The 23023-nt window shown below is 37.0% G+C and overlaps 5 protein-coding genes across 6 annotated transcripts; 4 read left to right on the top strand and 1 right to left on the bottom strand.

The window, feature by feature from the left end:
- The first annotated feature begins 209 nt into the window (after positions 1-209).
- On the top strand, positions 210-3665 carry LOC108805157 (sugar transporter ERD6-like 4). The gene is made up of 17 exons (XM_018577164.2): positions 210-682; positions 804-866; positions 936-1025; positions 1112-1171; positions 1270-1335; positions 1447-1512; positions 1626-1701; positions 1782-1846; positions 1927-2019; positions 2115-2195; positions 2264-2348; positions 2479-2525; positions 2620-2682; positions 2777-2836; positions 2918-2983; positions 3058-3117; positions 3203-3665. The coding sequence occupies exons 1-17, from the start codon at positions 488-490 to the stop codon at positions 3428-3430; spliced, it is 1464 nt and encodes a 487-aa protein (XP_018432666.1). The 5' UTR covers positions 210-487; the 3' UTR covers positions 3431-3665.
- A 3525-nt stretch (positions 3666-7190) lies between these two features.
- LOC108863292 (3-ketoacyl-CoA synthase 4) lies at positions 7191-10588 on the bottom strand. Its single transcript, XM_057009310.1, has 2 exons — positions 9043-10588; positions 7191-7769 (listed from the first exon to the last, which is right to left on the bottom strand). The coding sequence occupies exons 1-2, from the start codon at positions 10208-10210 to the stop codon at positions 7390-7392; spliced, it is 1548 nt and encodes a 515-aa protein (XP_056865290.1). The 5' UTR covers positions 10211-10588; the 3' UTR covers positions 7191-7389.
- A 696-nt stretch (positions 10589-11284) lies between these two features.
- Positions 11285-14587, top strand: LOC108863271 (probable methyltransferase PMT28). Its single transcript, XM_018637661.2, is given in 10 exon segments — positions 11285-11445; positions 11521-12549; positions 12625-12774; positions 12848-13118; positions 13187-13454; positions 13534-13610; positions 13613-13775; positions 13869-14063; positions 14146-14195; positions 14198-14587. Coding segments are annotated over 9 exon segments (2145 nt in total). The 5' UTR covers positions 11285-11445; positions 11521-11724; the 3' UTR covers positions 14344-14587.
- A 293-nt stretch (positions 14588-14880) lies between these two features.
- On the top strand, positions 14881-17065 carry LOC108863302 (uncharacterized protein At1g01500). 2 transcript variants are annotated; one of them, XM_018637684.2, is made up of 3 exons: positions 14881-15008; positions 15202-16012; positions 16652-17065. In XM_018637684.2, the coding sequence occupies exons 2-3, from the start codon at positions 15326-15328 to the stop codon at positions 16862-16864; spliced, it is 900 nt and encodes a 299-aa protein (XP_018493186.1). In that variant the 5' UTR covers positions 14881-15008; positions 15202-15325; the 3' UTR covers positions 16865-17065. The 2 variants fall into 2 exon arrangements, with proteins under 2 accessions (XP_018493186.1, XP_018493195.1); XM_018637693.2 differs by having other exon boundaries at positions 14889-14909.
- Positions 17066-19424: 2359 nt separating this feature from the next.
- LOC108855670 (putative wall-associated receptor kinase-like 11) lies at positions 19425-22266 on the top strand. The gene is made up of 3 exons (XM_018629547.2): positions 19425-20499; positions 20629-20760; positions 20854-22266. Exons 1-3 carry the CDS (start codon positions 19488-19490, stop codon positions 22077-22079), a joined length of 2370 nt encoding a protein of 789 aa, XP_018485049.1. The 5' UTR covers positions 19425-19487; the 3' UTR covers positions 22080-22266.
- Positions 22267-23023: the final 757 nt, after the last annotated feature.

Below are 23023 nucleotides of genomic sequence, written 5' to 3'. Positions count from 1 at the left end.
CCATATAAATCAAAGTGATTATTAGTATTACTAGATAAAACTTCTAGTGGATTGTATTATTTTGTTTCGACGAATCTATTACATTAAAAATGTTTTTTCAAATCAAGATTTGTTTTTATTATACGTCGACAACTAAAAAGAAAAAAAGAAGAAAAATCCCTTAGGATGATTTTGTTTCTATATCGAAATCCTATAAATGATTCAAAGAAACGGGTCTGTGAGGTCGAAAACTCAGAAACTGTCTACGTCTCTCCACGCACGCATTGGCTCACAACCTACGATAGATTTTTTACAAAAGAGAAGACATCTCCCTCCCATCATATATTCCTCCAAATCAAATTTCATAGAGATCATACGAAACCCCAGAAGAAATTTAAGCTCATTCTTTTCTTTTCTTTTTTCCATATAAAAGCCTTTTTCATTTTGCCTCTTCTACGCTTTCTTCTCTGAAGGTTACGATTGTTTCTATAAACTTAGAAAAAAAAAGATGAGTTTCAGGGATGAGACGGAAGAGGGAAGGAATGATCTTCGCAGACCATTCTTACACACGGGAAGCTGGTATCGGATGGGTTCAAGACAATCTAGCATGTTGGAATCCTCTCAAGTCATTCGAGACAGCTCCATCTCTGTCCTAGCTTGTGTTTTGATCGTTGCTCTTGGTCCTATTCAATTCGGTTTCACTGTAAGACAAACACACACACACACACACACACAAAAAATAATAATCTAAGCTTTCTTTATTTGATCAATAATGGAACAACTTATTATAATGTTGAAAGCTCTGAATTTTGTGTGTTGTTCAGTGTGGTTATTCTTCTCCAACTCAAGCTCACATTACTAAGGATCTTGGTTTAACTGTATCCGAGGTAAAAAGTTTTATAAATTCTCTGTTTTTTTCTTTTCAGAGTCTTACTATCATGTATTTGGTGTTTTAGTACTCTGTGTTTGGGTCTCTATCCAATGTGGGTGCTATGGTTGGGGCTATTGCTAGTGGTCAGATTTCTGAATACATCGGAAGAAAAGGGGTAAGAGAGTTTTTTGTTTCTTGATTTAATTCACTCATATAATATCTTCTTTCTTACTGCTGTGTGGTGTTTTTTTTCTTTGACAGTCTCTGATGATTGCTGCGATTCCCAATATTATTGGCTGGCTTTCAATATCGTTTGCCAAAGTAAGTCTTTGGGTGCTCTCTCTCAACTTTCTGATGTTGTTGTTGGCCTGTCTCTTTAACTCATTCTTCTTTTTTTTTTTTTTCTTTTTTGGGTTTAGGATACTTCTTTTCTTTACATGGGAAGATTGTTAGAAGGTTTTGGCGTGGGGATCATATCTTACACGGTAACACTAGACTCGAACGAGCTCTTTTGATTTCAGGAATGTTTATTTTCGGAACAAAAGTAATCTACAGTATATATATATTTACACAACTTTGAATCTGGATTTTTTTAGGTGCCTGTGTATATAGCCGAGATCGCTCCACAGAACATGAGAGGAGCCTTAGGTTCAGTAAACCAGGTCTGGGTCACATGTTTTTAATTATCTTCACTTTACTTTTTGTTGCATTTTATATGAGGTGATTTTCTTTTTTTAAACATTATACAATAGATGTTTTGTGTGGTTATATATAGCTTTCTGTAACAATTGGGATAATGTTGGCATATCTACTCGGCCTCTTTGTTCCATGGAGAATTCTTGCAGTTTTAGGTAACTCTCAATCATTACATGTTAACTCTCGTTACGGTCTAATCACTTTACTTGATTTTGTCTTTTTTTTTTAACTTTAGGAGTATTGCCATGTACATTATTGATACCTGGTCTGTTTTTCATCCCTGAATCTCCTCGGTGGCTGGTAACTCTTTAGATCCTTATTGCCCTATTATCGTTGAGTCTGTTGTTTTACTGATCATTTTTTTCTTATTATTGGTGTAGGCAAAGATGGGTTTAACAGATGATTTTGAAACTTCCTTGCAAGTTCTCCGTGGTTTTGATACTGATATTACCATTGAGGTTAATGAGATCAAGGTATTTGCCTAAACTGAAAACTGCTCAAACATGATTGCTGGTTTCAATATGGTAACACGGGTTCATGATGGCTAAATGTTTTTGCCAAAATACAGAGATCTGTGGCATCATCTACCAAACGTTCTGCAATTCGGTTTGTAGACCTCAAGCGCAGGAGATATTATTTCCCACTAATGGTACAGTTAGTTACTCTTTTACCTTCCGGGAGCTAACTGTGTGAGAGAAACTCACACGTGTGTTTCAGGTTGGTATAGGACTTCTTGTACTTCAACAACTGGGAGGAATTAACGGCGTCTTGTTCTATTCGAGTACAATCTTTGAATCTGCAGGTAGAGAGAGAGAGAGAGAGAGAGTCAAAAATGTTTTGTCTTTGATTCTTTGGAATGTTCCTAAGAGAAGAATAAACACATACTCTTAGTTTAATTATGCTCTGACTTTGTTCCCATTTTATTCACTTAGGGGTCTCATCGAGTAATGTAGCAACATTTGGAGTTGGTGCTGTTCAGGTAATAATATAAGGGATCCTTCAATACAGCTTTAAATCTAGGAGACATTAGTCTCAACTTTTTTAAAACAGTTCTGTTAATCGTTCTAAACCAGGTAGTGGCGACTGCTGTAGCTACATGGTTGGTGGATAAATCAGGTCGGCGACTTCTGCTCATGGTGAGGATTTACTTGAGACGTATATATATATGTATCTAACTAACTCTGTGTAAATTGCAAACAAATGATTTAGTTTTTCCTCTTAAAAATGCAGATCTCTTCTATAGGGATGACCATAAGCCTGGTGATTGTAGCAGTCGCATTTTACCTTAAGGTACTTTTTTAAACTTTTGATATTAATATTTCTTGAAATGTATGGTTTCACTTTAATCCTGAGTTTGTAATCTCTTGTTAGGAATTTGTATCACCTGAGTCGGATATGTACAACATTCTAAGCATGGTCTCTGTAGTTGGAGTTGTGGTAAGTTCTGTTGTATTTACATTCTTTTCATTGTTTTATACCCAAAAGTAACTTTCTTCTTTACATCTTTACAGACTATGGTTATTGCTTGCTCTCTAGGAATGGGACCAATTCCGTGGCTGATAATGTCTGAGGTAGTTGAATATCTGATGTTAACATCAGAACAAGTACTAATCTCTTACTAATAATTAAGTTTCTTTTTTGTTGTTGTAAAAACAGATTCTTCCTGTGAATATAAAAGGCTTAGCCGGGAGTATAGCAACTTTGGCCAACTGGTTTGTCTCCTGGTTAGTCACAATGACTGCAAATATGCTTTTAGCTTGGAGCAGTGGTGGAACGTTTACTCTCTATGCTTTGGTTTGTGGATTCACTGTGGCTTTTGTAAGTCTTTGGGTTCCTGAGACTAAAGGTAAAACTCTTGAAGAGATTCAAGCTTTGTTCAGATGATTCAAGAGACGGAGAAGAAGAAGAAGAAGAAGAAGACAAGACAGCATTCATTTTTTCATATATTTTTTTTTGGCCATTACAGAACATTCTTTTGTCCTTGTCTAAGACTTTCATTTGTGCTTTGTTCAGTGTCTTTCTTTGGGCATTGATTATATAATGTGTTTATATTGTAAAAGCATTTCATTTTGTGTGTGGTCTTTCGGATTAGCAATATAATTATATTAACTGTGTATAAGAGCTAAGTTGAGAGAGTGAGAGTGTATGCTTTGATGTTGTCTGTTAAAGAAGCTATGAGTCTTTACACCAGAGTCACCATGAGACTGATGATCTGAGCATGTTTGCCATGAAAGCATAGCTTAGTACCATAAGATATTTGTTTTGAAAACAAATGTATTCTATTTCTCACTGATAATAAAGGAATAATATACTGTTCATAGAGTTCTAGATAGCTAAAAAAACCTATCAACGTGAAAACATAAAGACCTAGACGCAAAGACACATAAGAATACCTGAGACAGGTAGGGCCGGTTTTGAAATTTTGGAGGCTGCAAACGAGTCAAGAAAAAATTCAATAATTTGGGGACTGAATTTTTTTTTTTTACAGATTTGGGGTTTATTTCCATGTAAATTTTATCAAAAATTTCGGGGGCTTAGAGACTAATGTTTCATTAGGCTTTGAGACAGGTGACTTGGAGAGAAGAGAAAACCACAGAGGAGAGTTTGTGTCACCCCGCCCGTAGCCATTCATCTCAGCCATCGCAATTTTGCTCTAAATCTTTCTTGTAGCTGCGAATGATTCATTGAAGAAGGTTCTTGCTCAATCGCTCTGAAGGGCATTAACTTATTCACCCTATAGCCTATAGGACTAATATTCTGGATACAAAAAAAGTTTTACATTAGGTTATACACCGACATGAAGATCGTAATATTAGCAAACCGAAAGGCCCAGTAAGATGTCTATTTTGTTAACTGGACATACAGACGCTTCTACTATATTAATTTAGGGTCCTAAAATTTATCTACCATTTAGAAGTTGTAATTTAAATTTGGACCTTCTCTAGAATAGTAGGTGTTTGGCTATTTAAATCTGTTTGGTTCCTTGAATATATCAACATGACTAACAACTTAATTTAAACCAACATAAATACACATTATAAATGATTTAACTAATGGGTTTTGGAAAATTATTAAAATTTTGTTGCTTTACAAATAAAGGGTCATACGATTATGTAAACCAATTTTACATTAGGCCTTATAAATATTGGGTTTTAACCAACTAACATTGTATTTGAAACTTAAAAATAAAATACTTTATAATATATCTACAAACAATATTATAATAAAAATACATTATTTTTTGTGGAATTAAAATTTATTTGATTTTTTTCGTTTTCTCAGTAACAATTAAAAGCATTGTCTAAATATTTTACCTATAAATTTTGAATCTCACACATATTAACGTTTATATATAGTATAAACTCTTTGAACTAATACTCTATAAATTATATACACTAATGTTTTTATAAATATTATAATTTTATAGTCTCAACATTGAATTTTTGGTTCAATATATTATATCGATAAATTAATAACCTCTATAAATTAAAACAATTTATAGTTTTGGTGTAGTCCCAATATTATTAATTTATAGAGGTTTCACTGTACAAGTTTTAGTTTAAAAAATGTGAATATTTTATAACCAAAAACAATATTATTCAAAAACTATATATATAAAAATTTATTGTCTTTCTTTCAATAATTTCCGCCCTTGAAAAGGGCGGGTCAGTATCTAGTTTACTGTTATTGATTGGTCAACAAATCAAGGTATGTTCTTCTCACGCATGCACATACATATTAGTGAAGTTTCAAGTTTGCAAAAAAAAAAATGATTGTGTTTGTGATTATTTTGTTTGTGCTATCTTATTATGGCAAAACTCTTTGTATAACATGCTTAGAGATTTTTTCTATAATACTTTCCCTCATTCATTTGATCACTAGAGTTATTTAAAGTTCTGATAAGGCACTTGGCTCTCTGTAACGTAAAATGACTGTGTATTATCTCTTAACACTCAAAATACAAGTGATAAGCCCAATCTCTTAAGCAAATCTTAAGAAGAACCAATCACTAAAATAAAACTCTGTGTAAACGACATTCGTTCATAAATAACGGAACTAGGGATGTTATATAGGGTTGTGAGATTTAGGGCTGACCCAGCCCATTCAATAATTTAAGAACCTAACCCAAATATATTATTCATAAAATGTTTAGGGCCACTTTAGGGCTGGGCTAAGGAAATAAAGGGTTTTCACAGGGTTAACCCTATTAGATATTTTTTGTTATAGAACAATGTTTTGTTGTAGGGTCAAACCCTCAATTTTTTTTTTTTCGTTAAAATTGCTAAAAAAGTTTCTATAAAATTTCAGAAATGATTTTTTTCCGTCAAAATCACAAAAAAAAAAATATTTTGCCAAATCGGTTTTTTCGCCAAAATCGAAAAAATCAAGTTTTTCCGAAAAACCACAAAATCGAGTTTTCCCACCAAAAACCACAAAATAGAGTTTTTCCACATAAACCGTAAAACTGGTTTTTCCCGCCAAAATCGATAAATTAAGTTTTCCCACCAAAACCGAGAAACCCGAAAAATCGAGTTTTCAAGCCAAAATTGGGAAATCGAATTTTTCCGTCAAAACCGAGAAATCAAGAAATTGAGTTTTCCCGCCAAAAACGAGAAACCGGGGTTTCTTGCCAAAACCGAGAAATTAGGATTTCCCGCCAAAACCAAAAAACGAGTTATCCCGCCGAAACCGAGAAATTGAGTTTTCCCGAGAAATCAGGGTTTTTCAAGAAAACCGAGAAATCTTGTTTTTAGAGAAAACCGAAAAATCGGTTTTCCCGAGAAAAATGAGAAATCGGGGTTTCCCGCCAAAACCGAGAAATCGGGTTTTCTCGAGAAAACCGAGAAATCGGGTTTTCTCGAGAAAACCGAGAAATCGGGTTTTCCCAAGAAAACCGAGAAATCTAGTTTTCCCGAGAAACCAAGAAATTGGGGTTCCCGCCAAAACCGAGAAATCGGGTTTTCTCGAGAAAACCGAGAAATCAAGTTTTCCCGAGAAAACCGAGAAATCGAGTTTTCCGAGAAAACCGAGAAATCGGTTTTTCCGAGAAAAACGAGAAATCGGTTTTTTCCTAGAAAACCGAGAAATTGAGTTTTCCCGAGAAAACCGGAAAATCGAGGTTTCCCGCCAAAACCGGAAAATCGAGTTTTCCAACCAAAACCGAAAAATCGAGTTTTCCGCTTAAACTGGGGAATCGATTTTTTCCGTCAAAATTTAGAAATTTTTGTTTTCTGCCAAAACCGAGAAATTGAGTTTTCTCGTCAATACCACAATAATGAGTTTTCCTGCCAAAACAAAAAAAAATAAGTTTTTCCACCAAAACCTGAAAATTGAATTTTTCTGTCCAAATCAAAAAATTAAGGTTTTCTGCCAAAAACACAAAATTTTGTTTTTTTGTTGAATTTGCAAAATCTCATTTTCCGTCAAAATTCTCAAAATAGCTAAACAGTGTTAATCATGTTAATATTATTTGCTTTTGTTTTAAAAGATTTTATAAAATGGGTAACCCTAACCCAACCCCTTCATGCATAGACTATTAGGGTTAATGTTGGGTTGGGTTAGAATAGAGTTGGGTTTATATTTTATAGGGTTGGGTTGGGCTGGGTAACCCAATACAACATCCCTAAACGGAACAATGGAACAATAGACAGAGTAACATACTATAACGGAATAGAACTTGAATGGCTAAATTACATACTATAACAGGGGATTTATCACTAAAAACCCTAAAAAGAACAAGAAACGTTGACAATGTCAAAGATCAAATCTAATTTTCTTTTTCGTTAACGAAACAACCATGGAATAGTACTTAAAGAGTCTCTCAAAGTTTCTCAAAACGAAGCCTAATAACTTAAAGTTACTGGATACTTGTCAATACAATCTTCCCATGGACTGTTCTTTGAAGGTTTCACATTCCTCAAAGCTTCCCAAACCGCGCTGTTACACTTAAAACCACTCCCAAACGCAATCTGCCACACACGGTTACCTCTCCTCATCCTTCCCTTCGCCTCTATGTAAGCCAACTCATACCAAATCGAGCTCGAAGACGTGTTCCCAAACCTATGAAGAGTCATCCTCGAAGCCTCGACATGAACCGGCGAGAGCTGCAGATTCTTCTCCAACTCATCGATCACTGCTCTTCCACCAGCATGGATACAGAAATGCTCGAAAGCGAGCTTAAAATCCGGAATATACGGTTTCACCTTACCGTTAAAAAGCTTCTATTAGAGATATGTCGGGCCGGAAGATGTGTATCTTACGGACCAAGATTGTGAAGCCCGTGAAACCCATAAAGACCCTGAAGACTAAAAGGAAAGACTTGAAGAGCAAGTCAACCTCAATATATTCTTAGCATATTTCCATTACGTGTTTAGGAAAGTTAACATTATCTAGTGTCAACATTATGTTAATGTTACCACTATATATATGGATCTTGTATTCTTATATTCATCACAACACAATAATATATCTCTAATACCATGTAAAGTATAATAGAATATGGTATCAGAGCATTCGATTTTTAGGGATCAAAATTAAAGCTTCCGCATTATAAGTTTTAAGCTTTGATGATGCTTATCATCGTTGGTGTTGGCGATGCTGAAGAAGATAGTGAGAATAGTGACGATGAAGACGTTGTGACGTGGTCATGAGCCGCTAGGTTTGGTGTTTTTTTTAGTTAATAATATTATTAGGGTTTGTCTAGTACGTTAGATTGACTTCAAGTCAAATATTTTTTTTTTCTGGTTTTTTTTTTGTTTTTCTATATTGGTTTGGTTTTTGTGAGTGCAAGAGAATACGAGGTTTTCAGTAATGCTAAAGGGTTGTGGTTTCACATAGATTATTTTTGTTAGAGATTTTCTATAGTTTAGAATTTCTCAGAGTTAGTTGTTTTCCAATAGTTTGGGATTTATTGGTTATAGTTTAACCATTATGGGAGAGTTCTAGTAGAACGTTCAAGTTTTAGGTCAATTTGTTTAGTCCAAGTTACGGACTGTCCGAGATAGGACGATTGTTTTTGGAGCTGCAGTTGCGCTCACGGGATGTATTCCCATTGTCAAGACCAAAGAAGAACTGAAGTTTTCATCCCTCTTTGTCTAAGTTGAAGTTCATTCTCGAAGGAATCTACTGATTTGTTTTCCTCGATATAGTGTCCACGACATACGTGGTCTGCTTTGTGGTTGCAGATTTGCGTGTTGCATCCCACGTTTGTCGTGCGGGGGAGTATTAGAGATATGTCGGGCCGGAAGATGTGTATCTTACGGACCAAGATTGTGAAGCCCGTGAAACCCATAAAGACCCTGAAGACTAAAAGGAAAGACTTGAAGAGCAAGTCAACCTCAATATATTCTTAGCATATTTCCATTACGTGTTTAGGAAAGTTAACATTATCTAGTGTCAACATTATGTTAATGTTACCACTATATATATGGATCTTGTATTCTTATATTCATCACAACACAATAATATATCATATTCTATTATACTTTACAGCTTCTTCACAACAAGCGTCGTGAAGAAGAGAATCTGCTCGCTTATCGGCAACACAAGAGGACCCAACGTGGTGATATTGGTCTTGAGAGTCTCCCCTGCTATCGCCATCAGATCTTTCGACAAAGAAACACCCGTTCTCCCCGTACCGTCCTCTTCTTGATACACGCAGCGGAAAGCCTTGTCGTCCGCTCCGCGGTGCGTCCTGACCACGTGCGAAAGCCTGTACTTGGACCTCCTCTTGTCGCTAGACCTGTTCGAAAGCAGAACCGCGGAGCCGCCGACGCGAAACAAGCAGTTCGGTATCAACATGGCTTTGTTGTTACCGAAGTACCAGTTCTGAGTTATGTTCTCCGTGGAGACAACAACCGCGTAAGTCTTCCTATGCACCAACAACATATCTTTCGCGAGATCAACCGCGATAACCCCCGCGCTGCATCCCATCCCGCCGAGGTTATAACTCCTAATGTTCCCTCTAAGCTTATACTTGTTCACGATCATCGCAGACAACGAAGGCGTCGGGTTAAAGAGACTACAGTTAACCACCAAGATCCCAACGTCCTTGGGATTTATGCTCGTGTTCGCGAAGAGGCTATCCAAGGCACCGAACATGACCTGCTCAGCTTCTTCTCTCGCAGCGGCCATGGAGATCCTCGGCGGGACGTGATGCATCGCTTCGGGGACGTACGTGTCCTCCCCCAAGCCGGAGCGTTCGAGGATCTTGCGCTGGAACTCCAGCGCAGAGTCCTCGAAGTCTCCGGTGAGGCGAGAGTGGTCCATGAAACGGGAGAAGGGAGCTTTGAGGTGATCGGGAGGGAGGTAACAGGAGAAGTCGACGAGGTAAACGGGTCTGGGCCGGGTAGTGACGTAGACGGTTAGACCGAAGACGAGGACCGCGGAGCAGACGATGACGCTGACGAGATTGTACTGGAGGTGGAGCCAGAGGTGGCGGAGATCGTCGGGGTTGGTCTGGGAGGCTTGGACGGAGATAGCGACGGCGAGGGGGAGTAGACAGAGGGTCAGGAGGTTTGAGATCACGTAGTGGTAGCCTAGCTTCACGTACTTGAGATTCACGCTCTGGAGAAAATCGGGTAGTCTCCGGGTTTGTCGGATCTGTACTCCGACAGAACCGTCACCGCCGTTCCCGCCGAGTCGTGATTCTCCGGTACTGTCCATGGTCAAAGGTTTGAGATTTATTGAACTGACAGAAAAAAAAAGAGTTTGTTATTTTTTTGTACGGTAAGGAGCTGGTTCAGACAATGCTGTCTGAAGACTATTAAATTCAGGCTGTCTTTTCTTTTTTTAAAGGAGACAACTTTGACGAAGACCAACCAAACACACAGAGGTTTGATTTAGAGAGAAAGAAAAAAAACAAAATGTCTGAGAATAATACGAGGGTTTGTGTTAGGGAATGGAGAGGAGAAACCAAGAAGCGGAGAAATTAAAGAGAAACGGTGGTGGTAAGTGGAGGCTCCGTCCAAGGGAATCTTGAGGAAGGCACACAGTAATATAGAGACCCGAGGAACGTGAGGAGCCATGTGACCTGTTTCCTTTTTCTTTTGCTTTTTTGAGAAATCAGTATTTTTTTATTAGTAAGAAATTATATAAAATTTAGCATCTCTATCTGTAAATATACTTCTTTTTAGAAAATGTTTGCGCGTGTGCCAAAAATGAACTTTCGTAGATACGTGAACGACACCAACTTTCTAATTTTTTCTCAAGTTTTAAATGAATAAAATTCGTTAAAATACTTGTAATTTTGTGTTAAATGAGTGTTTATTTCTCTATCAGCAAGTTTTGGAAAGAGGGGAGTGCTAGTGGACTGGGAAAAATCCATTAACATTTTATGTAAATAATTTTACCACTGAGAAGAAATTGTAGAAGATTTTCAGGATCTAAAAATACTACTACTATTGTGACTTGTGTGATTGATGAAAGATTTGTCTAAAGTTGAACAGCATTGTTGACTTCGTTATCACACCTATAAACGTGGCTAACACAGTAGTAAATGCTTATCCCAATTATCATTGGAAGTTGAGATTCTCTCTCTATCACGCTTTCTCTTATTTGAAATTTACGTCTCTCATTTTATAATGTTGCTTGAATATGCCGTAATCAGCACTCTCATATTACATTGCATGAGCCCACTGAGCTCAATTACTTAAAGCCCATTGGTCTTAGTTAGTTAAAGCCCATAATTGCTAGTAATCTCACCGCTCTTTTGACACTCACCGGACTTAGCTCTGACCACTGCTCTCAGTTATTACCGAACTTACAATATTTTTTTTTTCTTTCCTTTTTCAACTTTCAACTAAACATGGAAAAAGGCCAGACATATCATTGAGGATAATATTAGTGTAAGCTCTAAGAAAAGAGTTGTAAATTTTCAGTCTCTGTCTTTACGTTTTCTGGTAAGCAATCTGAGATTTGTTGTTCCGTAGTTGTGAATCTCATTTCGACCAGATCAATAAAGTTTCTTCTTTTAGCAGCTTTCCCCCACTAACTCGAGCTCAGGGCTCTTTGAAACTCGCCTAGATCCTGCTTTAAGTCTGTGATTGAGTTTGCTTAGCTTTCCCCCAGATCCTTTTGGTTCCCGAGCTAATCAATCCCTAGTGGTGTTCTGTGGAGATCTCTGTTTTGTTCAGAGACATATGCGTTGAAAGTGGTCTTCTTCTTCTTCTTCTTCAATAATGATGGAGATTAAGAGAAAAATGGGGATTGCTCATTTCGCTCGAAGGATCAAACAGCCGCGTGGGATTTGGGTGAAGATGGCTTTCATTGTTGTTTTGGGACTCTGCTTCGTCTTCTTCTGGTCCTTCTTATCTTCCTACGCTTCTTCCTTCAATGTTCAGAGAGAAAGCTTCGACGACATTGCTGAGCCAGTGTCCTCTCGCACTAACCCAGCTCATACTGAATCTAGCAAATCACATGAGAAGAGCAAAGTTGAGACTGGTTCGAAATCAAAAGAGGGGAGACACCACGTTGGTGGTGGGTCTGTTCATAAACACGAAGCCAAGAAAAAGAAAGAGCATGTTGTTGTTGTGTCTCATCCACATAAGAAGAAGGATTTGCCTAAGCCTGTGGTGGTAGTAGAAGAAGAAGCTGTGGTCAAGGAGGTTCAAGAACAAGTAGAAGCAGAAACTGAGGAGTCTGAGTCTAATAAGGAAGATGGAGAGGAAGGAACCGAGTCGGATGGCAATGAAGGAGAGTCCGATGGAAATGGAGACGAGTCAAGTGCATCGGTGGATGAAGAAGTGGAAGAAAAGAAGGAAGAAGTAAAGAGGAAGAGGAAAGGTCCAGTGTTTGATCCTAAAGCTGAGTATAGCTGGAGACTGTGTAACACTAGGAGCAAGCATAATTACATGCCGTGTATTGATAACGACGGGTTAATAGGGAGGCTTCAGAGTTACAGACATAGAGAGAGGAGTTGTCCTAAGAAGCCTGTGATGTGTCTTGTTCCTCTACCGCATGATGGCTATGATCCTCCTGTTCCCTGGCCTGAAAGCAAATCTAAGGTTTAAGATTGTTGATCTTCTTTTACTTTGCTTTTAAGTTAGTTTTGATCTCATGCTTCTCTCTGTTCACATCAGATATTGTATAAGAACGTGGCGCATCCGAAGCTGGCTGGGTATATAAAGAAGCATAACTGGGTGAATGAGTCCGGTGAATACCTAACTTTCCCACAGAACAAGACTGCCTTCAGCGGAAACGTTCTTCAGTACCTTGAATTCATTCAAGAGGTGAGTATCATTTGTTTAGAGGCAAGCTTTGTGTAAGAGAAGTGTTTGAAAACATGAATTGGTGTTTTGATAGATGGTACCAGATATTGAATGGGGGAAGAACGTTCGTATAGTGTTGGACATTGGATGTTCAGAGTCAAGTTTTGTAGCTGCACTGCTGGATAAGGATGTTTTGACAGTATCTCTAGGCTTAAAAGACGATCTAGTCGACTTAGCACAGGTCTCTCTTGAGCGTGGGTTTCCTACTTTCGTCAGTGCTTTGGCAAGCAGAAGGCTTCCTTTCCCTAGTGGAGTCTTTGATACCATTCATTGTTCTGCTTGCAGAGTTCACTGGCATTCTCATGGTAAGTGTGTTCTATTAGAGTGTCATGATGAGTTCTTCTGAGTCATCATAATTTTTTTTTAATCTCAGGTGGTAAACTTCTTCTGGAGATGAACAGGATTTTAAGACCTAATGGTTACTTCATATTGTCAAGTAATAATGAAAAGATTGAGGATGATGAAGCGATGACAGCATTGACAGCTTCTATTTGTTGGAACATTCTTGCACACAAAACCGAAGAAGCAAGTGAAATGGGAGTGAGGATATATCAGAAACCAGAATCAAATGATATTTATGGATTGAGAAGGAGGAAGAATCCACCTCTTTGCAAGGAAAACGAGAACCCAGACGCAGCTTGGTAAGTATATATTATATAGTTTTTTATCTTTTCTTTCAATGAACTTGTTTGGTGAGTCTGCTGAGCTTTTTGTGGATAGGTATGTGCCGATGAAAACCTGTTTATATGAGATACCGTCAGCTATAGAGCAGCATGGAGCAGAGTGGCCTGAAGAATGGCAAAGAGACTCGAAACATACCCTGAGTGGTTAACCAACAAAGATAAAGCCGTTGGAGATACAGATCACTGGAAAGCTATGGTTAACAAATCTTACCTCACTGGACTAGGAATCGACTGGTTACATATCCGGAATGTGATGGACATGACAGCAATCTATGGCGGGTATGGGGGGGGGGGGGGGGGGGGGGAAAAGGATAAAATCTTTCTTTACATTTGGTGATTCTTTTCTAACTGGTTTTCATTTTCTTACAACAGGTTTGCGGCGTCATTGGTGAATCAGAGCGTGTGGGTGATGAATGTAGTGCCGGTTCATTCTCCAGATACGCTTCCTTTCATATACGAGAGGGGTCTCATCGGTATATACCATGATTGGTGTGAACCATTTGGAACATATCCAAGATCTTATGACCTTCTCCATGCCGATCATCTCTTCTCACGCCTCAAGAACAGGTATATTAAAGTTAGTAGTGATCGTTTGAATCTAAAAATTGCTTGTCAAATGAGAGATCTACATTTTTGTTGTTGTTAACAGGTGTAAGCAACCGGCTTCGATCGTGGTGGAGATGGATAGATTGACAAGGCCGGAGGTTGGGTGGTGGTACGTGACAAAGTGGAGATATTAGAACCACTGGAAGAGATTTTGAGAAGCTTGCATTGGGAGATACGTATGACTTATGCTCAAGACAAGGAAGGAATGTTGTGTGCTCAGAAGACATTGTGGCGTCCATGATTCTTTTTTTACTTTTGTTACTGTTACTATATATCTATCAGAGGTTACTAGACTGTTGAGTTACATACATGTATACATGTTCATCTAAACAATTTAGTGATTAAGTTTAAACTTAGAGGACTCAAATGCAATTTATATTATTACTAAGGTAAGGTCGGTCGTTAGAAGTAACTCTGATAAGATTGCTAGGTCAGAAGAACACATCATCTTCATCACTGTTTCTGATATTTTTGCTCTTCCTTTTTATCCCCGTAGACTTTTCTATATTTTACCGACATTTAATGGATGTTTTCTCTTCAGACAAGGACATACTTAAAAACTATATCAGCTCAAGTGGGCCCATCTTAATCCTCGGACACGCGCTGCGTTCCCATTAGATAGACAAGAAAAGCTGTGATCTTAGTTGTGGTGGTGGGGTTTACACAAGTATAATCTTGGCCATAAACAAATATTTCCCTCCGATATCTTTTAATCTTTTGTTTCTTTTAGACGTTGACAAGAAGGTTAATATTGTGTACACCACGAGTTTAGACAAGTCAGGATTTGTGGATAGAGTTTCTTCTTTGGTGAGTTTTGTTTTCTCTTTAAATAATTGAAATATTTATTTCTTTTCAGTCTCTTGGGATCTACTACATAGTTTTGAGAAGCTTCTAGTGTTGGCAAAGGTAGTTACTTTGTTCTTGAAGGAGTACACTTTCAATTTCAGAGCTTCTTGAAACTTTAACGTTTGTGATTCAACAACTTATAGCAGCTCTATTGTTTATGTTGTGACTGTGTGTTGCATGATGGGAATATTCTTTCCTTATTCTCTTTTTTTTTCATGTCCTAACGATAAGTCTTTCTGTTCCTCAAAACCAGGTCTCTGCTTTTGCATCGGAACTAAAGCTTACACACAAGTGCTTTCACTTTTCTGATTAGATTTTTTTGGAGTGAATTTTTAACCTTGGGTTTTACATACTCGTTGATCCTCTTCCTCTGTGTCATGGAGGAGACTTGTGAGACACTCAACAAAAGTGAAGCCTTTGACATATCTAGATATCATAACTATAACCAGCACAGCCCCATAATCTCCTCCCCCTGGTTGGATCTGAGAGTGTTCTACGTCAGGATAAGTAATTTCAAGGTGGAAGATTCAACCCCTGAGGTACTCACCATCAACCACATTCCTCTGGATCCAGACACGCTTCTGGAGATAAACGGTGTTAGGATGAGCATGTACTCAGAAGGGTGTTCTTCACAGCTCAGGAGGGATCGTGTTGATAAGAAATCTGAAGAAGCTACTTATGTTAGCACAGACAGTATCAGGTTAAATGGTAGCGTAAAGTTTGAGGTTTATGACAAGAAGGAGCTAGTCTTGTCTGGAACTCTTGAGATGTCTGATAGAAATGAGTCGAAGAAGCAGTGGAACATGACTTGTGAAGCTGAGATCACTGCAGGGTCTGATTTCCTAAAGGAGAAGAACAAGACTGGTCAAGATTTATTGTCCCCGTTGCCAACTATTGAGGTCTATGTCACTGGCTGCTTCTCAGGAACACCCATCATCTTAACCAAGACTCTGCAGCTTGGTTTGAGAAAGAAGCAAAGTAGAAGAATGGCCTTGGATTCAATTCCAGAGTATGAAACTGCAGAAGAGCCTCAGAAAGACACATCATCTGAGCTTGATCTTCAGGTAACTTTCAAGTTATTATCTGAGTTTGTTCTTGAATGTCTCAAGATATAGCATATGTCTTCTCATCGCCTCACAATTATTTCTTGGACATTTTTTTTTTATTTGGGTTTAACTTACTGATTACCATCTCTGATGAAAACTTAAAATCTTTTTGATCGGATCTCTTTTCCCTACTAAATACATGTTTGTTGGTAGTCACAAGAAGATAAAAATTGTTAAAAGAATTGAAGTGGACCAGTCTCTCCGGCTGGTGAATGTGGACATGTGGCTAGATACAGTTTACAATTTAAGGAGACAAATAAAAATCTCCCATATGCCTCTTGTTATGTTGAAGCTCTTATCCTTTTGTCTGCTGCTTCTATGACCCAAACCCAATGGTGGTTCCCACCCGCAATCCCCCAATATATGCCATCTTTGTAATGTTTTAAAAAGTCTGTCAAATACTTTGAATCATTGCAGTGTTATAAGAGTGCTTCCACTTCAACATTCACTATTACTGGTAGAAACTAGAGTCATATAGTAAATACATAGTAGGAGTTACTGCATAGATGGGCAGTATGAGAAGTACCTGTCCTTCAAATTATGATTCTTTCTGTGGTCGGTGTCTTTACGTTATCATTCTTTTTCTTTTGTGTGTAGGCAACAGAGTACGCAAATTATAAAGAGGAATATGAAGGAGACATGTACTGGAGAAATGAGTGCTTAGATGGAGAGATGTCATGGTTCAATGCAGGTGTAAGGGTTGGTGTTGGGATTGGACTTGGGGTCTGTGTTGGTCTTGGCATTGGTGTGGGCCTTCTCGTACGTACTTATCAATCAACTACCAGAAACTTCAGAAGGAGGCTTCTGTAGTTTAAATTATATATATATACATTTGCAAATTTTTACCTTGAATTTTTGAAAGAATCATTTTTAATTGTTTGTATTTTGGGTGTGATTGTGAATCAGAGACTTTAGTGTGGGATTGTTGGTACCTGTGTTGTTGTAAATAAGTGATGAAGAGTAAAAGTAACTTTTATATTCAGAAGTTGGCTGATGCGGATAACTTTTATATAGGTCTACACTCTACAACTCCTAATTCACTTACTTTTGGCTTCAATGCCTTTGAATAGCTTGTATTTGCATGTGATGTGAAATCAAACACTTGTGAATGAAAGCTTGCAAACGAGCTCTATGGCTTAGATGCCTTTGAATATTTAATTGTATACTTATGATTCATGTACACACGTCGAAATTTTGTGCAGTCTCTTACTGTAGTCCCAAAATATGATAACTAAATCAAAGATCATACAAACTACAAAGTAGTTAATTATGTTAAAGTCAATTATAAGTATACATCACTGGATTATTGTATTGGGTATTATAATGTTCTTAGAATTCCTTTACACACAATGAAAGCAAGTTCAATTTATCTACAGAGGACAATTTTCCCATTAGACTTTATTAGAGTGGTGGAGTTGAGCAATCATTTTCCTGCCTTAGTTTTATCATCAAAATATGCTGAATAATTAAGTTTTGGTCAAACCCAAAAATGACTTGTGATTAATTAGTGAATTAGTTTATTTGTATATTTGCTAATAAGACTTACAAAATGTATTAAGTAAACGAGATGATAATTAGAAATATTTAGAACTAAATATGGTTGCTTGCGGCATCTAATCTAATTGTAATTAAAACAACTTAGGGTTGACTATTGACGTTAAGCTATTAGAAATTCGCCACTGGTTGATACTAAACAAGCAATGGGAGTTGTTGCATAGAAGCTTGTATGAGAAGTAACTAGCAACGCTGATCTTTGAAAGTATGATTCTTTTGTACTGTTGGTGTCCTTCGAAGTATCATTCTTTTTATCTACAGACAGCAGAATACGCGAATTACAAAGAGGAATATGAGGGAGATATGTATTGGAGAAGTGAGTGCTTAGATGGAGAGATGTCATGGTTCAATGCAGGTGTACGTAAGAGTTGGTGTTGGAATTGGACTTGGTGCATGTGTTGGTATTGGGATTGGTGTCGGTCTTCTCGTAAGTACTTAGAGCATCTCCAAAAAACACTCTATAACTTCATATTTAAAGTTTTTTGTTCTCCAAAAAAAACTTTAAAACTTCAAATTTGAAGTTTTTAGTAGTGAAACTTCAAATATAGAGTATCACTACTCAAAACTTCAAATTTGAAGTTTCACATTTTTATTTGCATTTTGGTCCTTAATTACAATTACATATTACATTTTATGATTTTTTTAGATATTTTGTTGTTTATCACTTTAATCTTTAAAAAATCATATCATATAATTTTCATTTTTTTTTATAAATTTTAGTTTTACACATAAAACTACATATAAAATTTAAAATAAAAAGTTTTAAGGTTTAAGAACATCTTTAGACTTCAAATATGAAGTTTAAAAACATTTTTAAACTTCAAATATGAAGTTTTTCAAGCTTCAAAATATAGTGTTTTTTCTTGTAGTTTAATATTTAGTTATATATTTATATTTATAATTTATATATTTACTGTAACATTTTATTAATTAATATTAATGTGATATATTTATATATGTGCTAGTTATTTATAAGTTTTATGGATTTATATTAATTATAACAAATATAGGGATCATAGTGTAAAATATAAATAATTTTAAAGTTAGGTTTGAAGTTTTTCTTTTGGAGAAATATACATTAAAACTTCAAATTTAGAGTTTTGTAAACTCTAAAATAGAGAGTGTTTTTGGAGATGCTCTTATCAATCAACTACCAGAAACCTCAGGAGGAGGCTTCTCTAGTTTAAATAAAATAAATTGAAGTATAGAAATATCCTCTCTTTTTTTATATAGCCGTAGTATTTTGGGTGTGATGTGAAATAAACACTTTCATGTGGGTTTGTTGGCATCTTATTTCCTGTAAATAAATGAGTGAGAGAGTTAGCTTTTGTATTCAGAACTTGGCTGATGAGAAAACTAACTTGTAAACTAGATAAGATAATTTGGTTCAAATATAAGAATATAGTCAATTATGCTAATTTCTTTTTCTCTTACTTTGTCACATCCAACCTTTTTTCTTTCACCTCCTTTGTTCTTAATACTTGTATTGTATTAGCTTTGTCTATCTTTTCCACATTTATCATCCTTTTTTATACAGAAGACGAATCGATCACTCTTCTATCGTTGTCTCTAGGTAAGACTTCAAATTAAAAAAAGGTATTAGGACTAAGAGATAATGTAATTTTGGGGATATAGTTATAACATAAGAGTTGACTATTGACCTGACCTTTAAGAATTCGCAACTGGTTGAATTATACTTTTCAGATGGTAACTGTTTCGGTGTTTCCCACACAACACCAGCAAACTTGTCCTGTGATATCTCCCAAGTTCTTGTGAAAATATATATATGTTAACTTGTAACCTGTGTTGCAAGTAACCGTAACATTCCTGTGAGTCCGTTTGCAAGAAAAAATTATTGTCTAGCAAGAGAAGCAACATCATGAGGTGCAATAACAATTACTCCACGTTGTTTCTTCTCTCTCTTATGCTTATGCTTCTCCTTGCTTCTAATGTTGTCACTCTTTCAAGCTCGTGCCAAACCGAATCATGTGGAAGTATAAAGATCCCATACCCTTTTGGAATCCAAGAAGGTTGCTACATCAACGAATGGTACAAAATCGAATGCAGAAACGACACTCTTCCCTTCCTTTTCAAGATGGGACTAGAAGTTGTGAATATATCTCTTCCGCTTGAGACAGAGAGTATTTATTCTTTCATTTCATACAGTCCCAGTTCATACGGGTCAATCCGTATCAAAAGCCCGATAACCTCCGTTGGATGTTCCAGAGACGGAAAAGATTCAGATTCGGTTTTGAATTTGACGGATAGTCCTTTTTTCTTCGAGGCTGGAAACAGCCTTGTAGCTGTTGGTTGCAACGGCAAAGCATCGTTGACCAACATTGAACCGATCAAAGTGGGATGCGAGTTGAATTGCACTGCAAGAAAAGAGAGGCCACCTAGCAAAAGCATCCCTTTCTTCGACGATGACTGGTGTTCTAGCAATCCGGTTTGTACAAAGAACAAAAGAGAAGAAGAAAGAAGATGTGATGGTAATGGTTGCTGCGAGGAAACTGTAGAAGGTTTTCAGGATCAACGGGTGATAGGTGTCGGTATAGAGAGCTTTGATCAAGGAAACTCGACACTCGGAAAATGCAGAGTCGCTTTCTTAACAGATGAAGTGTACATGCTATCGAATGCAACGAGGCCAGAAAGTTTTTTCTCTAAGGGGTATGCTACAGTAAGGATGGGATGGATCATTCAGACGAATAATCTTTCTTACATAAAATCTTTGGGCTGCAAAACCGCAAAAGAGTACGAGAGTGTTTCATTTTATAAAGTTCGCGAAGTGACCTGCATATGCAACAGTATCGCCACTTCTGGGACCAATTATGCAAACTGTGGATGCAACCAAGGTTACAGAGGCAACCCCTACCTCTTAAACGGATGCAAAGGTCAGTAAAATTGTATAAAAAGATTCTCTCTTTTTCTTGTGCGTTAGGATTACAAAATCTTTAACGTTTGGTGACTTCAGTGTAATACATAGAACAAATTCAAAAATCACCTTTCATATCCATTTCCAGATATTAATGAGTGCCAAGTACGGGATCCTAATAGAAATGAAAGGCGCATGTACTGCAGAGATAGTGACACTTGCGTAAATATGCCTGGAACTTTTAATTGCGTGGGAGATAAGACTGGAGCAATAATGATAGGTAAGTCACTAAATTTATCTTCAGATTAGTTTAACATGATAAAGATACTCTCCTAGATTCAAACATGTGATGATCATCATGTGCTATTTTCAGGAGTAGGTTCAGGTTTTGGCGTTTTAGTCCTAGTAGGTGGAATTTGGTTGTTGAGAAAATTTCTTAAGAAGAGAAAGATAACTCGAAGGAAACGAATGTTCTTCAAACGTAACGGGGGACTATTATTACAACAACAATTACAAACAAGAGATGGCAACGTCGAGAAGACAAGAATATTCACCTCAAGAGAGCTTGAAAAAGCCACTGAAAACTTCAGCGACAACAGGATACTTGGACAGGGTGGTCAAGGCACCGTGTACAAAGGAATGCTGGTGGATGGTAGAACGGTTGCGGTCAAGAAATCCAAAGTTGTAGATGAAGATAAACTAGAGGAGTTCATCAACGAGGTCGTCATTCTAACCCAGGTCAACCATAGACATGTCGTCAAGCTCATGGGTTGTTGTCTGGAGACGGAAGTTCCTGTTCTGGTTTATGAGTTTATCCCCAATGGTAACCTTTTTCAACATATCCATGAAGAATCTGATGATTACAGCATGATATGGGGCGTGCGTCTACGCATTGCTGTAGATATCGCAGGAGCTCTTTCCTATTTGCACTCTGCTGCGTGCTCTCCTATTTATCATCGAGATGTCAAGTCAACAAACATATTATTGGACGAGAAATATCGAGCCAAAGTGTCGGACTTCGGTACTTCAAGAACAGTAACTGTGGATCATACTCACTGGACCACAGTTATCTCAGGGACGGTCGGATATGTGGATCCAGAGTACTACGGATCTAGCCAATATACTGATAAAAGTGATGTTTATAGCTTTGGTGTCATCCTTGTTGAGCTAATCACAGGGGAGAAGCCTGTGATAACCCTACCGGACTCCCAAGAAATAAGAGGCTTGGCGGATCATTTCAGAGCTGCCATGAAAGAGAACAAATTCTTTGATATTATAGATGCTCGAATAAAAGATGCGTGCAAACCGGAACAAGTAATGGCAGTGGCAAATCTAGCGAGGAAATGTTTGAACTCCAAGGGGAAGAAACGGCCATATATGAGAGAAGTGTTTGCCCAATTGGAGAAAATATGTTCATCTCCAGAGGATCCACTGGTAAAGATTGAAACTGACAAGGATGATGATGAAGAGGAAGAAGGAATGAATATGATAGAGATTGCTGATTCGTGGACCACTGGCGTTACTGCTCCAGCATTCATTATTGTCCCTTCGCCTTCCTCGTCAGATGTTAAACCATTGTTTCCTCGTCCCACATGGTAAACTATAAGAAAATCTGGTAATGGTGAATAAAATTAATTGATGGTGTTTTCAAAGATTGGTGTGAAAATTGTGGGTACTTGTTATTCATTGCTACCAAACTAAATTTGTGCTGTGTTCTGCAAATGATTTTCGATCTTGTATAATATTTTGTACTTGTAGTATATCTATAGTTTAAGCCTTTATAGCCTTCTCGATTGTATTAATCTTATTATATAAGGTTTAAGATGATTAAGCTCGAGAGTCTTCGGTATAAGACTAAAACCTTCCCTCACACGCAGTCGTTTGTTTGAAATAAGAAACGATTTGGGTAAGAAGAAAAGTGAATACAGAGATAGAAAGTCGAAACAGTACCAAGTTTAAGTTCATGCTCGACTTAAAAAAACTAGAATCAGTATGTTCTTACAGACAATACTATCCACTAGGGGTGGGCGTTCGGGTACCCGTTCGGGTTCGGATCGGATATTTCAAATTTTCGGGTATTTCGGTATAGGAGTATAATACCCGTTCGGGTATTTCTTTACTTCGGATCGGGTTCTGGTATTTTTAATTCGGGTTCTGGTATTTCGGTTCGGGTTTTCGGATATTTAGATTTTGGAAAGAAATATTAAATTTTTCATTTCTCAAGTTTTTTGTATTTAAAAATATATAAATTTCAGTTAACTGATTTTTTTATTTTCTAATAATTGAATGATTAATAAATTTAAAGATAACATTTTACAAATAAAAGATAATATATTGATTATTATTTTTAAATTTTAGATTTAACTTTTGTTAATGCATGAAATAAAAATTTTGAGATGCATTTTAAGTGAGTAAAAATTCACCTTTTTCTAATTATATGTAAATTATCTAATTTTGAACTATGTGCATAATAAAAATAAACATTTTGAATAAAATTAAAGAAGTAAACTATGAATATAGACCTAAGTATACATATGTTCGGT

The sequence above is a fragment of the Raphanus sativus genome, chromosome 1 (genome assembly GCF_000801105.2).
Source record: "Raphanus sativus cultivar WK10039 chromosome 1, ASM80110v3, whole genome shotgun sequence".
Lineage (NCBI taxonomy): Eukaryota > Viridiplantae > Streptophyta > Magnoliopsida > Brassicales > Brassicaceae > Raphanus > Raphanus sativus.
The sequence above is the reverse complement of the archived record's forward strand: the minus strand, read 5'-3'. Positions and strand labels throughout refer to the sequence as shown.